Source organism: Aotus nancymaae, unplaced genomic scaffold, assembly GCF_030222135.1.
Source record: "Aotus nancymaae isolate 86718 unplaced genomic scaffold, 86718_ANA_hifiasm-v0.15.2.pri h1tg000079l, whole genome shotgun sequence".
Taxonomy (NCBI): Eukaryota; Metazoa; Chordata; class Mammalia; order Primates; family Aotidae; genus Aotus; species Aotus nancymaae.
The window spans coordinates 9,669,351-9,686,022 of record NW_026988494.1 but is presented as its reverse complement, the minus strand read 5'-3'; the positions used below and the strand labels follow the sequence as shown (position 1 = coordinate 9,686,022).

At 34.3% G+C, this 16,672-nt stretch overlaps 1 protein-coding gene across 1 annotated transcript in view; it reads left to right on the top strand.

Moving 5' to 3' along the window:
* Positions 1-16,672, top strand: part of TNKS (tankyrase) — a 208,814-nt gene that overhangs the window by 147,897 nt on the left and 44,245 nt on the right. The window contains exons 13-17 of the mRNA XM_012468767.3: positions 3,748-3,827; positions 8,277-8,422; positions 10,808-10,973; positions 12,410-12,629; positions 12,928-13,037. Of these exons, the coding sequence (XP_012324190.1) occupies positions 3,748-3,827; positions 8,277-8,422; positions 10,808-10,973; positions 12,410-12,629; positions 12,928-13,037 (722 nt within the window). The remainder of the gene's footprint in view (positions 1-3,747; positions 3,828-8,276; positions 8,423-10,807; positions 10,974-12,409; positions 12,630-12,927; positions 13,038-16,672) is intronic.

The following is a 16,672-nucleotide window of genomic DNA, read 5'->3' as shown; positions in this document are numbered from 1 at the left end:
AGGCTTCCTGCCTATAGTCTAGTAGTTCTTAACTCTATCAGGTACAGTGCCCCGCTTTTTATAAAGAATGTTTTATGACATCCTTTTTAATATTCAGAAGTGAAATTCATAGATGTTATTACCTAACTGTATAGGTACCTTCCCAAAAATCTATATAAAATACCCGAACTGATATAAAGGAAAAATGGCAGTAAGTTACAATAAAATAATTTCCAATTTATGTAAATAGATGGAACACGACTGCATTAGAAGGCAAAACATGACTCCACAAGTTTCTAAAGGGACCCCAAAAAGTACAGCCCAGTCAAGAATCACTGCTATATGATGCAACAGGGACCCTTCCAGAGCTTGTAGAGATTATGATATGTGTGTGTTATTATAGGTAGATCAGAGCTAAATAGCATAATAAAACTAATTTTGCAATGTTGTGAGAACTATTGATGAAGATTTATTTTCCTCGTGCTAGGTCGTTCGTAGATAGTGATCATTCTACTTCAGTCTTAACGGTAATCTTTTAGACGATGAAGGAAAACCTATCTCAGGTGTCTTCACTATCAAAATAAGTAAGATCTAGCTGAACAAATGAAATTTCCTATTATAGATTTCAAGCTTGAACTCAAAAAAAAAAAAAAAAAAAAAGCTGTTTCTACAGAGTGACAGAACATTTCCTTAAAGAAAATACTGCTCCTTGCCTAAGAAATATTTATTCCCTCTCAGTAAATTCTAATAATTTCTAAAAGTTGTGATTTTTGTTAAAAATTCCTAAATTTTCTCATTTTACTATGAATCATTTAGTACTGAATTTTAAGTTAGTTTCTGTAAGTTTTAACCATAAATCAGGCAATAGCTTTGCATCAAAATTTCTGATAATGTGTGCATGGGTTTTAGAGATAATTAACAGCATGGAGAAGAAAGTATTGAATAAATCAAGCAGATTAGATCCATATAATGCATTTTAAATGTCTTCTAACTGAATGCACTTAGAATATATGAGTTCTGGCAAAAGGTAAAATTGAATACTGAATACAAATGAAATATTTTTCTCCAATTATTTTGATAAATCTGCTTTAAAAATTGATTTTTGAAATAAGACATTGTATAGGTAATTAAATGCTTAATTTAGAACATGTGGAACTTTTTAGTTTAATTCTTTATTGATCTGGAAAGCTAATACAAATAAAAAATATGTATAGGAAAGTTTTGCCTTCCAAAGGTTTTTTTGTTTTTTGGTTTTTTTTTTTGTAATGGGAATTGTTTCTGATTTGAAATAGGATATAAGTTTTTAAACTAATAGTTTTGCCAGGAATTTGTATCTCTTTGTAGACTATGGACCAAGCACTAGCTGAACTTTTAAATTATCATTATTTGTTAATCCAATATCAGGTTATATCTATCATGACTTCTGAAAAAAATGTATTAATATCAGCCAAATAACATGTATAGTAATTTGTTTTGTTCTGGATAACATTTTATAAGATTTATTTAAATATATTTGTTAATACCAGGTTTGAGATCTACTTTAGAAACCTGTACTTTTAACTCCCAAGTCTATAGTGGCTAGAAGTTTATATTAATAAAGTTTTCATTATAAACTGGTGGCAATATTTATGTCAAGACTAATATTAATGTAAAGAAAACCAAATAAGCGGCTTTTTATGAATTAGCATTTTAAAACATTGTCTCAAAAGATTTGACTTCTTTCTCTAGATTTGCTCTTTCTTTCCAATATGATAGCCACTAGCTACATCTGGCTACATTTAAACTAATTAAAATTAAATAAAATGGAAAATCCTTCCATTAGTTATACTAGCCACATTTCAGGTATTCAATAGTGATACATGGCCAATGGCTGCCATAATAGCACAGATAACACTGTTTCTAGCACCACAGACAGTTCTTTTGGTTATTGCTTTTAAGTTAGATCTTGATCTGAATTCTTAATGATTGTATAACTCATTATGGAATAAGCATTACTTTCATCTAAACATTTACACAGGTAAAGATTAGACTTATGATAGCTAAATTAAACATTGAACTCCCCCCGCCATTTACAGTGGCACACTGAAATAAGCCACTAAGACCTGTTTCCAGTCCAATAGTCTAATACTGACCAAACTGCCAGTCTGTAAGAGATGTTTTTAAAAATAGGCTGCCTTCCAGCCTTTCCAACTTTTTAAAAACTCTAATAAGCTAGAATAAGATTGGAGACCCAAGAAGAAGCCCATCTTTAATCTTTGATTCTAGGCGACTTTATTTTCATGTTTTACTTACTGAGCATGGTGGTTCACACCTATAATCCCAGCACTTTGGGAGGCTAAGGTGGGAAGATTGCTTGAGCCCAGGAGTTTAATAGCACCCTAGGCAACATGACGAAACTGTGTCTATACAAAAAATTTTTTAAAAATTAGCTAGGTGTGGTGGTGCATGAACTGTGGTCCCAACTATTCAGGAGGCTAATACAAAAGGATCACCTGAGCCCAGGAGTTCAAGACCAACCAGGGCAACATAGTGAAACCCCTGTCTCTACAGAAAAAGAAATAAATTAAATAAATAAATTTCATTTTTATGCAAAACCTAGCATACTTATAAAGAATATTACTAATATAGTATTTTACATATCAGCTACTCTTCTGCCCATGTTCCTTTTTTAATTTCATTTTTTATATCCCTCTTAATTGCTCATCACTTTGTACAAAGTTCCTGGGCTGTATAGAAGTCATTTCAGCTAATATATTATTCATACTATTTCTAAAAACAGGTCTATCCTAGGCATGTTCACGATTTATAATAGGTGCTGGTCTCTACAATCTATATAGTAATTAACCAGTTTTTAAACATCTTCACTTTCTCCTCTGTAACCAGGACTAAGAGTTCCTTTCTCATAGTTTCAGAAGCGTTCTTGTATTTGCGTAAGACTTTTTGCTTGATTGGAAAATTATACTCTTTAGTAGATAGTCTGTATCAAGATACATGTTCCAATTTCAAATAGTTCTTAGATTTTAAAAATTTAGCCATATCAAATGTATCCTTAAAGTATTATCATCTAAAAATACTGTTACAACTCTATATAAACAATCATCCCTTTATTTTGTTGAAATGATAAACTAAAAATATTACCTGTAGATATTAAAAGGATATTTCAGTGAATTTTGTCAGTTCCAGGATCACTGTCATAGAGACATACACACAGAGAGCATCTCACTCATAAGTGCGGTAGTGTATGTGCACACTTATAATGGAGACTAATGAGAAATAAAAGAACAGAATAAGAGTAGCCAAAAAAAGGGCTAAGATTTTACAGACACATTGACTCCAATACAAAATGGAAATCAATCCAGCAAATGCTTTCTGAATGTTCTCTGTGTCTTGCCTTAGCCTGCCGACTACCCAAGTAGCTGGGACTACAGGAATGCACTACTGCACCCAACTTTGCCTTTATTTATTTTTAAAGAAAAGTTAATAGCAAATTTGCTATTAACAGTCATAGTACTTTTTACGATATACTGTCAACTTTGTCACCTCTTCTTAAGCAAACTTTGTTTTTGTGTACTGAAAGTTGTGTAGCTTCCCTAGGTTTATATAACAAATCTATGGCAAAGTTTTGCTACAACACTTAGTAAAACCAAACTAAATAAGTTTCCCTCCTTAACTACTTTGCAATACCTCAAGAACCATTTTTGTTTCTAAAATGAATGCAGTTGGAAAATATGAGTTTGGGTATATATATGAGTTCTTTCTTTTATGCAGAGAGTACACCTATACGTACTTCTGATGTTGACTATCGACTCTTAGAGGCGTCTAAAGCTGGAGACTTGGAAACTGTGAAGGTAAGTCAGTGCCCTTAGTATCTGGGATGGTATTTTTGAACTTTGCTAACAATTCATTTTTAAGCTTCTAAATATATCTTACTCAAATACAAATAGTAAAAAGGTTGAGCAGAGTCATGGGCAGGAAAAATGTGCACTGCTACTAAGGAATTCCCTGTATGTGCCTTATATTTATTAAACTATTTATATATAGATAGATATTTATGTATGTATGTGTATACGTATACATACATATACACACTTTTTAGTAATTTTTTTCAGCTTACATGAAAGCTCTTTTACGTTCACTTACATTAATTAAAATGTTACTATTTTTGGCCTCATTCACAAAATATGTAAACTAGATAAAGCCCAGATGTTAGCAGGATGACATTTGAAACAATATTTATTGATCTTTTCTCAGAGAGTCACACATTAATTCTAGGAAAGCATTCCTGTGATTCCTCAACATTGAAATTATTCATATGCAGAAGATAGATTTTTTTTCTGTGAAGCTCTTCTTGCTTAGAAAATTTTATCAGTCTGTATTTGTGGTATAGAAACAATGGTTGTAGTTTTAATTTTTTCAAATATAGTCATATTCTAATACTGAGTATGCTTTTTTAAAACACATATTTGCCATCTATAATTATTCACTTAGGGATGAAGTTAGCAAAAGTATTTTTGTTTGGAGGTTAGTCTTTTGGAGTTTGTTTTTTGTTGTTGTTGCTTTTTAAGAGACAGGGTCTCATTATATTGCCCAGGTAGGCCTCAAACTCTTCAAGCAATCGTCTTGCCTTAGCCTGCCGACTACCCAAGTAGCTGGGACTACAGGAATGCACTACTGCACCCAACTTTGCCTTTATTTATTTTTAAAGAAAAGTTAATTGCAAATTTGCTATTAACAGTCATAGTACTTTTTACAATATACTGTCAACTTTGTCACCTCTTCTTAAGCAAACTTCGTTTTTGTGATTTTTTTTTTTTTGAGACGGAGTCTTGCTTTGTTGCCAGGCTGGAGTGCAGTGGCGCAATCTCGGCTCACTGCAACCTCTGCCTCCTGGGTTCAAGCGATTCTTCCACCTCAGCCTCCCGAGGAGCTGGGACCACAGGTGCGTCCCACCATGCCTGGCTAATTTTTGTATTTTTAGTAGAGATGGGGTTTCACCATGTTGGCCAGGATGGTCTCGATCTGTTGACCTCGTGATCTGCCTGCCTTGGCCTCCCAAAGTGCTGGGATTACAGGCGTGAGCCACTATGCCCGACCTGTTTTTGTGATTTTTAGCAAACTAAATTTAGCATTCTTGAGATATATACTGGTTGAAAGTGACAGTAAACACATTCTAAACTCTGTTGCCTAGAAATGTTATTTTTGTTTTAGTATGTGGGCACTTCCAGGATCACTTCCAACTTATAATAGCATCTAAGTTATTTAAAGAATAGTAGTAAATTTTAGTTGTGATAGCCGCTAGAGAGAATTTTTATGTTGTCTTAAATCTAAAGCTATGTAATATTTTCTCTTAAAAATACTTATCACTTGAAATGTATTCTAATAAAAGAAAATTCTTAAATATAAAATGATTACACTTCCTTTCAGAACATGATCATCTCATGTACTGGAATTGCTAAATGTGCTTATTATAATTAATACATACTTTATTTTTAACATATACAGTTTTAAATTCCATGTGTTTTGTATATGATAAGCAGATATATGCTACAGCTTTTAGGTTTCTTAATCCATTCACAGTGAAGGCCAGATTTATTTTGATTTGTGGAATGGAAGTAATAAAAGAAAACAAAGCAGCACAAATTGAGAATTAGGCCTGTTAAAGTTCTTTCCCAAGAGACTTTAGAAAGTATTACAAGTTAGGTATAGAAAAAAAGCTGTCTGCTGAATAAAATAGTTGAAATTATGAAAAATAGGTAGGAAGGATGTAAAATTGCTTTGGCATTCGAAAGAAAACTGTTAACAGAATAAAGAATTTCTAAGTCTTAAAAATCAAATATTTAATAAGCAGGATGGGCTTCTATTTCTGTAGCCTCACAAAGTGAGTTGTGTTTCATTCCCTACCTATTCCTATTTTGCCAGTATTCTCTACCAGAATAATAATAACAGAGTTAATTTAGAATGTAAGAACCAGTGGGGGAAAGCAGCATTAGGAAGAAGCTTCAATCATATCAGATCCATAATGGGTGGTTTATTACCAATTTTCGCATCTTTTCTTTTTGATTTATATATTAATTTATTTTTACTTAATTTGATTTATCAGTTATGCTATTTATATATATGTATAGCCACAGAGTCATTTGTGACAAAAAGATATTTGACCTGGCCGGATGACAATGACTCTTCAGATTTTAGAAGCTGGTACTTTTCTGTAGAGAGTTAATGAGATTGTGAACTCTTCCTTACTGCCCAGATTCCTTCCTGTCATGTGAAAATTACATCACTTGAAAAGCACTTGTTTTTATCCTACCAGTGTGAAAGCTTCTTGTCTTAGTCTGTTTGTGCTGCTGTAACAAAATACCATAGACTGGGTAATTTCTAAACAATAGAAATTGATTTCTCATAGTTCTGGAGACTAGGAAGTCCAAGATCCAGGTACTGGTAGGTTTAGTGTCTGGTGGGTACCCTGTCTCTCTGCCTTCAAGGTGGTGTCTTGTTGCTGCCTCTTCTGGAAGAGACAAATGCTATATGCTCACTTGGCAAAGGCGGAAGGGCAAAACGGACCAAATGCTATGTGAAGCCTCTTTTAGAAAGACCTTAAGTCCACATTCAGAAGGGAGAAGCCCTCATGACCCAGTCACATCCTTAATACTATTGCATGGGACATTAAGTTTCAACATGAATTTCAGAAGGACGCAAACATTCAACCCATAGCACTCCTACTTATTCTATCAGTAGAAATCGTTCAGGTTCTTAATTTTTACATAATAATAGCTTATTACAGTGGCGGAAGTGGCATCAAAATTAGTGAATGCCTAAAAATCCCCAAAGACCCTGCAATCATCTTCCATAGGCTAGAGCATTCTGTTATCTGCTCTGCTTTATTTGCTTTTTCTAATTTTCATTGCCTTTCTTCTGATCACTTCCCTCAAATTGGAAAATTAGGAAAGTGAGCAATGATACATGATGTAGCACAAAGATCAAGAGGTTAAAAAGCAGTAAAGCAGGGTTAGAGTCTTTATTCTCCCCCTTATCAACTGTTTGAAAAGGATAAATAATTTAACCTTCATCCTTAATGTATTTATCTGTAAAGTTAATTTATAAATTAACCTCCATCCCTGGTTTGTTATCTATAAACTTCATAGACAGAGAATAATTTCCTCACTGAAAGAATATGATATTCTTTTTTGGTTTTTTGGGTGGTTTTTTTTTTTATTTTTTTGAGACAGAGTCTCGCTTTGTTGCCAGGATGGAGTACAGTGCTGTGATCTCAGCTCACTGCAACCTCTGCCTTCTGGGTTCAAGTGATTCTCCTGCCTCAGCCTCCCGAGTAGCTGAGACTACAGATGTGCACTACCATGCCTACTAATTTTTGTATTTTTAGTAGAGGCAGAGTTTCACCATGTTGGCCAGGATGGTCTCGATCTCTTGACCTCATGATCCCCCCACCTTGGCCTCCCAAAGTGCTGGGATTACAGGTGTGAGCCACTGCACCCAGCTGATATTCTTTATAAACTGTAAATTATTATTCAAATATTACTCACTTACTACCACCAGTGATACAGTTTTTCATTCCTTACCTGGCATCCTGCTGCTTTGTAAACAAATTGAGCTTACAATTTAGATTGTGCTGAAATTGAAGCATTCAGAGAGAGATAAGGAGACACAGAAGAGATTTAGAGGACATCTCTGAAAGAGATGGAAGTAAAGCCCCAAAACTAGAGTACCATTAAAAAATCAGTTCAGCTTGTAAAGGTAAGCAAGCATTGCCCCAAAAATCAAGTAAAGCACTGTTGACTACATGGCTTTGCTATAGTTGGTCAAAAGACCAAGTGAGTGGCCCAGGCAGAAAAATAATTTTTCCAGAGCCTTTTTGCTTGCTTGACTCACATTAGAGAAGACAAGAGCTCCATTGTTACATAGTCAACTGAGGTTGGTGTTAGTGCAAGGAGATACGTCATGACAAGCAGTATAGCGTATCTCGGAGAGGAAAGACAAAGATGAAACAGCAAGGCATTATTTGCATTGGAAATGCTTGCTTTATTGTGGGTTTTTCTATTTGATTCGGATTTTGGTCAGGAAATGTTGAAAAACATTAATTTGCTCTGTACATAGTAAAAACATTTGTAGTCACTGTAAAACATAGTGCTGATTTCTAAACATTTGTATCGTCTAATCTTTGGAAATAAGTATTCGTTAGAAAATTATAATTTATTCAGATGTTGTACTATTTTGGGCAAAACCTATGAATAAATAGTAATGTTCATTTTGTGTTTGTCTCTATGTGTGCACCATGAAAGCAACTTTGCAGCCCTCAAAATGTGAATTGTAGAGACTTAGAGGGACGGCATTCCACGCCCTTACACTTCGCGGCAGGCTACAACCGCGTGTCTGTTGTAGAGTACCTGCTCCATCACGGTGCCGATGTCCATGCCAAAGACAAGGGGTACGTGCTACAAGTTAGCTGTTTGGGAGTCATTCTCTTCATGATTAAAAGATTTTTAATTTTTTAAGTCTTAGATTTTTTTCCCCTGTTAAAAAAGTAATCCATATATTTTGTTTAAAACATAAATTAAAACATAGAAATGGGCTGGGTGTGGTGGCTCACACCTGTAATCCCAGCCCTTTGGGAGGCCGAGATGGGCGGATCACCTGAGGTCAGGAGTTCACAACCAGCCTGACCAACATGGTGAAGCCCCGTCTCTACTAAAATTACAAAATTAGCCAGGTGTGGTGGCGCATGCCTATAATCCCACCTACTCCGGAGGCTGAGGCTGGAGAATCACATAAACCCGGGAGGTGGAGGTTGCAGTGACCTGAGATTGTGCCATTGCACTCCAGCCTGGACAACAAGAGCAAAACTCCATCTCAAAAAAAAATAGAAATGTACAGTATAGAAAGTGTAAATTTCCTGTCAGCCCACCTCCTGCTCAGAGATACAACATTAAAATATTGAATGTATTCCTCCAGATATTGTAAATGCATAGACTTGTGTGTGTGCTGTGGTGGTGGTGGTGGTGATTTTTAACAAAAATGGTGGTACCATGCTATATGGTCTGCTTTGCAGTTTACTTTTTTCCACCCAGTTGTATATCTTGAATGTCTTCCCATATCAGTACTTAGTAGTCTGTCTCATCCTTTTAATGCTTGTGTGTGATATTTTATTGCATTATATCAATGTTTTTATATAGTCTGTAAGTTATTGTTTATTCCCCTTTTTTGCTATTAAAAATGTACAATCAGCTGGGTGTGGTGGCTTACACCTGTAATCCCAGCCCTTTGGGAGGCTGAGGCGGGCAGATCACGAGGTCAGGAGTTTGAGACCAGCCTGGCCAGTATGGTGAAACCCCATCTTTACTAAAAATACACACACAAAAAATTAGCTGTGCATGGTGGCATGTGCCTGTAATCCCAGCTACTTGGGAGGCTGAGGTAGAAGAATCGCTTGAACCTGTGAGGCAGAGGTTGCAGTGAGCTGAGATTGGGCCACTGCACTCCAGCCTGGGCAACAAAGCGAGACTCCATCTCAAAAAAAAAAAAGTACAATTTCTTCTAAAAAGAAATCATCCATCCCAGAGTCATTAGTATTCCTAGAAGCATAATTTTAGTTTTACTAATTTAGATACTCTATATTTTATATTAGTTTGCTAAATTATTTGAATTTATCTAGACGAGATTAAGGCAACTACTTAGAAGTATGAGAAAGGTATTTTAACTGATATGAATTCCCATATTCTGAGTTAATTTCACATCATCTCAAAATAAGCCAGTAGCTTTCTGTGTAATTATATAACACAGCATAGTAAAATTAAACTGCACGATTTAGGCCTCATTGTGCCATTATGTATTTATTTATTGTTTAAAAGGAACACATCAGACATGAATATTCACTAACAATATCACTAGTGCTTTCAAAGTGTTATAGTGCGTTAGAGAGCAATCAGCATTTGCTTCTATTGCCCATTTTAACACTTAGCATATTTCATCCCAAAACTAAAAAAAAAAAAAAAAAAGGGCACTGATCTCCCTAAGTAAAAAGGCACTCGATACTTTGCTTCTGCCATGTGTTAAGTTCGACATTTTATTCTTTTGATTCACTGTTCTGTGGGAGCATCTTTTTGTCCTTTTAGAATGTCAGCTGCTTACTAATCAGAACTTAGACTCTTCTCAGAATAGTTTGCCCATTTTTTGTCTGACTAGAACTTATAATTGACATCATGATTTTTCTTACTGAATACTTTTCTGAATTACCTGGATTGTGAGTTTTCAGTGTTTGGATCTGAATATTTAAACCTGTGCATGGAAATCACTATTGAATCACTATGATTTAAACAACTTTTTATAAAGGTAGAACTTGCCTAAATAAGTAAGTTAATTGCATTATATTTTTTATAAGTAAGCATACAATTTTCATTAGTAAAACTCAAAGAAGATCTGGGAGATGATAAACTAGATTATTAGTGATTAAAATCACTTCGTAGTGTTGCTCTTAACATAGCCAGAGTGAAAATTTGAATTAAAAATATTGTGATGAAGCCTTATTCTATGGCTGTATTTCTATACATATTTTAAAGATAAGGATTGGTTTGAGTATATAGCCATCCTTGAGAAACTTAGGAAAAAGTCTTTACATTGAAAGGACATTTTTGAAATTATTACTCCTTATTTAGAAATGGATAACTATATCTTAAAGACCAGAAGTGGGAGTATTTCTTTTTGAGCGGCGTTCAGTATAGTCAGTACCATAGAAGAACGGTATTATTTTTATTATAAGAATCATTTTAACTCAAATATTGGTTTTATGACTTTAAAATAATTTTCTTTTGTTTAGCGGCTTGGTGCCTCTTCATAATGCCTGTTCATATGGACACTATGAGGTGGCTGAGCTTTTAGTAAGGCATGGGGCTTCTGTCAATGTGGCGGACTTATGGAAATTTACCCCTCTCCATGAAGCAGCAGCTAAAGGGAAGTATGAAATCTGCAAGCTCCTTTTAAAAGTATGTACTTAAAAAAATTATAAAGTATAAACTGATAGTATATATATTTTGGTAATTACTTGAAATTAAGTTGGGATATGTTATTTTATTAAGAACAATAGTGCTGTAGAGACTGCTCTCATTTTCTGTTCCACTGAAGACTGTTTATGTGATATGATACATAGCTTGGAGTAGTGCCTAAAGTGAATATCTGAAATGGTTTGATTAAATTCATGTCATAAAAATTCATCAAAGTAGGTTTTAGAAGGAGCTGAAATATTTTGCATTGTTTATCTAGTACCTACAGTATTAATATCAGAAAAAATTGTACAGGAGAAACAAGGTTTTCAATCAAATTGATTTTTTTTTCCTTATTGGCTATTTTATTATTGTTAACCAAATCATTCTTCATTAGCAAACATTAAACATTATATCTTATAAGAACTTATTTTAATATTAGATTTTTATTAAAATGTAATCCCTAAACAAAGTTGTTCATGTAGATTTAAGATATATGTAAAAGAGTAAAAACTAGTAGTTATATGAAACTAGCCATAATTTATGCTCACTTTAAGTTAAAGTGTATTTTTTAAAAATGACCAGAGTATTTATGAGATTTTCTCTTTCTCTTTTTTAACTGGAGAAAACGATTTATTTAAACAAACTTCTTCTCCCTTCACTTTAATGATATCAAATACATGCTTAGGACTCTTGAGAAAAACACAATACCTGATACTCATTTCTATTATCACTAGTTGGTAAGAAATAACTTCCAAGTCATTGTGAATGTATTGTCTAACTTGACTTATAACTAATTTCCACAGTGAGCCCACAACAGTCTGTGGCTGACCCATAATAAAAATTATTGACTTCTATTTACCTTATTTAATAGGTATTGGTAATTAAACTTTAAAAATCTATAATTTTTAATACATTTATATATAATTTCATGATAGGTATTAAGTCTTAGGATAAAAATATTAAAAATATTACCAAACTTTATTCTTACTGATGGCATTTGGAATTAAGTCCTTTTTTACCAGTGTGTCTTACTGTACTCTCTTCTTTTTCATACCTACCAAGTATTTTTATGTAATTGAATCTGGTCAAAATTAATATCCATGCTATTCTTAAAAATAAAATAAGTTTCCAAAGACAACTTGGAGTCTGAGAAAAAGTATATTATACAAGTAATCTCAAAGATACTTAACACTCTCCCTACTTTATCATCACCATTGATCCTGAAGATTTGACTGAGTAGTATTAATAGTTAGAAAGCTGATCCATTCTATTGCTAAGTAGGAATTTTGCAAAATGTTTTTCAAAATGCATATAGAGTAGATATCGTCCCTTGGAGGAACAAAGGTAGAGTAGGTTAAGTACCTACCTACCTACCTACTTACCACAGGAAGATATTACAGAAAATACAAACCCCATTTGGTTTTTCTTCTTTGTAGCATGGAGCAGATCCAACTAAAAAGAACAGAGATGGAAATACACCTTTGGATTTGGTAAAGGAAGGAGACACAGATATTCAGGACTTACTGAGAGGGGATGCTGCCTTGTTGGATGCTGCCAAGAAGGGCTGCCTGGCAAGAGTGCAGAAGCTCTGTACCCCGGAGAATATCAACTGCAGAGACACCCAGGGCAGAAATTCAACCCCTCTGCACCTGGCAGGTAAGTGTCTCCAGTGCCTCCACGTCCTGTTTTCCTTTCATGAGTACCTAATACAGTTGACTAAAATATGAAAGCCATGCTGAGCGTAAATGGGACTACTCAGTAAATGCTTTAGATTGACATTGTTTTGTATAATTTCTTATTGTGAAGTCCCTGCATTATGTGGTAATACTATTAGCTTTTGAAGCAAAAGGTATTGAAACCTTAACATTTTCTGGTCCTTGTTATTTATATAGGTATGTATTTTTTTCTCTTAAGCTGACATGTTTCCTGTATTTTTTTTTTTAATTCTAAATAGCAGGCTACAATAACCTGGAAGTAGCTGAGTATCTTCTAGAGCATGGAGCAGATGTTAATGCCCAGGACAAGGGTGGTTTAATTCCTCTTCATAATGCAGCATCTTATGGGGTAAGCATACTAAAGTTAAAATCTAGAAAACTTCCCTGGCATTTATGACTTTATTAAATGCATACTATGCATTAAGTAAGTAGATACCTAACTTATAGCATGATTTAGCACAATTTTAATCTTCTGTTCAGCATTTTGGTGTGCCTTCCCAGCTAAGCTTAATTACCTCGTGGCCAACTATTGTGCATTTTATTGCTTTTTGGTCTCTGCACATTATCAAACACAATAATAGGCATGTAATGGATGCCCAGTTTATACTTATCAATAAAGACAGTATTTTTTAACTCTACCTCAAGTAGATTTTTAAAACTGTAAAAGCTGTGCGACTCTTATATAGGCATGGAAGGTATGGTGGCTTACATTTATCATCAACATCTTAAAAATATTCAAGTAGCCAGGCACAGTGGCATGCGCCTGTAATCCCAGCTATTTAGCGGCTGAGGTGGGAAGATCACTTGAGCCTAGGTGTTCAAGGCCAGCCTGGTCAGCATAGTGAGACCTCATCTAAAAAAAAAAAAGGTTGAGCAGTTGATATATATATGTATGTATATATATATATATATATATGTGTGTGTATACATATATATATATATATATATATGGTTTCATAAAGTTGGAATTACTATCTAAAATCTCCCAGTGAAAGTCCAGAGTTATCTTTTCAAACACTGTCATCAGTTGTAAGAGGAAGATAAATGAATTGCAGTTCCTTGATGCCATATGTCAGCACTGACTGACTGGAAGTAACTAAGGCCCACTCAAGCCTGATGGCTCACTGCAGAAATAAGAAGAATGCTCATGTGCTTGACAATTCATCCACTTAATCCCTTCTTGACTGTAAAAACCCACAGATGCTAGTTTATACATACCAGGTGTTCTCACAGTTGGAATCCCTATTGATAGAAGGTGGTTTCTAGATTTGCAAAAACCTGACAAACTATAAATAAAAACCAACCAAACCTACCACCTTGATTACCGTATTCTTTCTCCTACCACATTCTCCCTGGCCCTTCGTAATGAGACTGTCGTCTCTCTACAAAAACCTGTATATCAGGAAGAGAACAAATCTGAGTGGGGATACATTTAAGGAAAGCAACGACCCAGGTTTTGAGAGAAAATTATGCTTCCAAGTATAAGTTAATCAAAAGTGTCATATTTAATAACTATAATATTAGTACTGAAATCCTCTTGAAACTATAGTATTTAAAGTTATCTTTCCAAAGACGAAGAATCTTTTATTAAAACTCATGGAAATTTTAACCTTCCTTCATATAAGGGTCTCAATTTCACTGAACAACAAAGACTTATACCAAAGGTCCAGCATGCTAAATTTGCTGCTAACATACTACATATACATTTATATGTAATTCTTGACCCTGAAGTTATAACTATACATGTATATCATTTGGAGACTAATTTTCAACACTTCTTAGCATAATTCTTCTCTTCATATGGTATTCTGCTAATTCTTTTGCTAAGCTTCATTTAAGAGTCTATAAAGCCAGTGGTATCAGTAGAGCCGAAATTAGATCTTTGATATTCCCTGTAAACCTATTGTGAATAAGGATAGGTGATGGCCATAGAATTATAATAATGAACTGATCTAATAAAGCTTATGTTATACTATCAACTGTGTAGACTACAGTAGATCCTATACCTTGTGAATGTAGGGAAGTTCTACTCTATTAGTCTTCACCTTTTACGGTCTTTAAAGCAGTCACACGATAAAGAAAAGAAAACTTAATTTATAAAGTATTTTACCTTTTGATCCTCATTCTTCTGATGGCATAGCATTAAGATGTATTCTACTCCATTAGTCTTCACCTTCCACAGTCTTTATAGCTGTCACAGAGGATAAAGAAAAGAAAACTTAATTTATGAAGTATTTTACCTTTTGACCCCCATCAGTTAAGATGTTGCTTACTATACATGTGTCACTTGATGACCACTCTGAAGAGAGTAAAATGTACAGTGGTTCTCTTGTGGCTCAAGTGTTGTAATGTAGAGTGATAGTCGACCTTGTCTAACTTCAAGTTCCCTTGAGGATGTCTTGCTGTCAGCTGAAGAGTGGTGTAATGCAATTAGTCTCCCGACTGGAAGCCCACTGTTCCATTTTCATAAACTTAATTCACCATTACCCATAACTCCTCTTCTCCTTTTCTAATTCCAAGTGAGAAAAAATAATGAACACTTTTTTTCACTATCTCTTTTTATGTTATCTTCTTTGTACGTTTGTTAAATCCCTACTGCTTAGCTCTTTCTAAATGAAGGTAACTTACTGAGGTGAAAATGAACAAAAAATTGTCTAGGCTGTGTAAAGGGGATTTGATAGAGGTTTTGATCAACCTGGTTCATCTCATCCTGGTATGGAATAATGCAAATGAGCCAGATAATGTGTTTATAGCAGGTAGTTTTACCTCATTGTGAGAGTGGATTGATCACTCTAAATTTTTTTTCATCTATTAGACTTGTACATTTAAAATTCAGATTTCTGTGAGTTGACTGTCACTTTGGTGACAAACTTTCACTTTGGTTAGATACATGAATGTGATAATACCGTTTTTTTTTTAACATAGTCAACCCACTTCCCTCAGCAATCTCACATGACACACAGTGACTCTCTGTTAGCATTTTCCCCATTCATAATCTTAGCTCTGCAAAATAATTTTATTTAGTGCCATTTGTAAAACCTATAATCTATTGTTAGTAACCAATCAGTAACCATATTAAGTCAGTGTTTTTCTTAATCTCAATTAGTAGACTTAAAGTAAGGCTAGGTATGGTGGCTAACACCTGTAATCCCAGCATGTTGGGAGGTTGAGACAGCAATATGGTTTAAGGCCAAGATTTTGAGACCAGCCTGAGCAACATAGTGAGACCCTATCTCTATATAATTATATTTCAAATAAATAAGTGTTTCAAATATAATTAAGTAGTATTTACTAGTACTTCTTAAATATATATGACTATATATTTAAGGAATACTAATATTAACACAATATAAAAAGTTTAAGAAGCTGCTTTGTCTCCCATAAACTAAAGGGTGGTTACAACTGTGTTTCTGTTTATTTGTAGATTGACAAATCTGTGTATCTTTCAAAAGTTCCTTTTTATTCATTCTATCCATATCCCTTGGCTGGACATTTTAGTGAAATCACAGGGTTCCAGTCTACATTTCTATTAAGATGGCAAAACACTGATTATGTTGTATTCATCCCATGAATTTGATGATGCTTGAACTATCTAGGCCACATATAATCATTTTGTGGAGTAGGTTTTCTGTGGTATGTCATCTGGAATAGAGCCTCTATACTGAAAATTAAGCAATTTATAGAGCAGTTGTAGGTATAGTGTTACCCAGTGATCTCTACTTAAATAGTTTCTTCTTCCTAATATTATTCTCTTTCCCATTTTCAGCTTAGAAGGAAAATAGCTCTTGTGTTTTAGTCTAGCAAGACTCTACAGGCATCTGTGGTTTAATGGAAAAGCCTGAACTTGGGCTCTGAATATCTGGGATCTAGTCTTTCCTCTTCCATTTTATAACTCAGTAGTCTTCAGCAAGTACCTTAATTTTTCTCATCTTTAAGTAGTAAAAGTTGGATTCTAAGACCTTTCCAGGTTATTGTAATGATTAA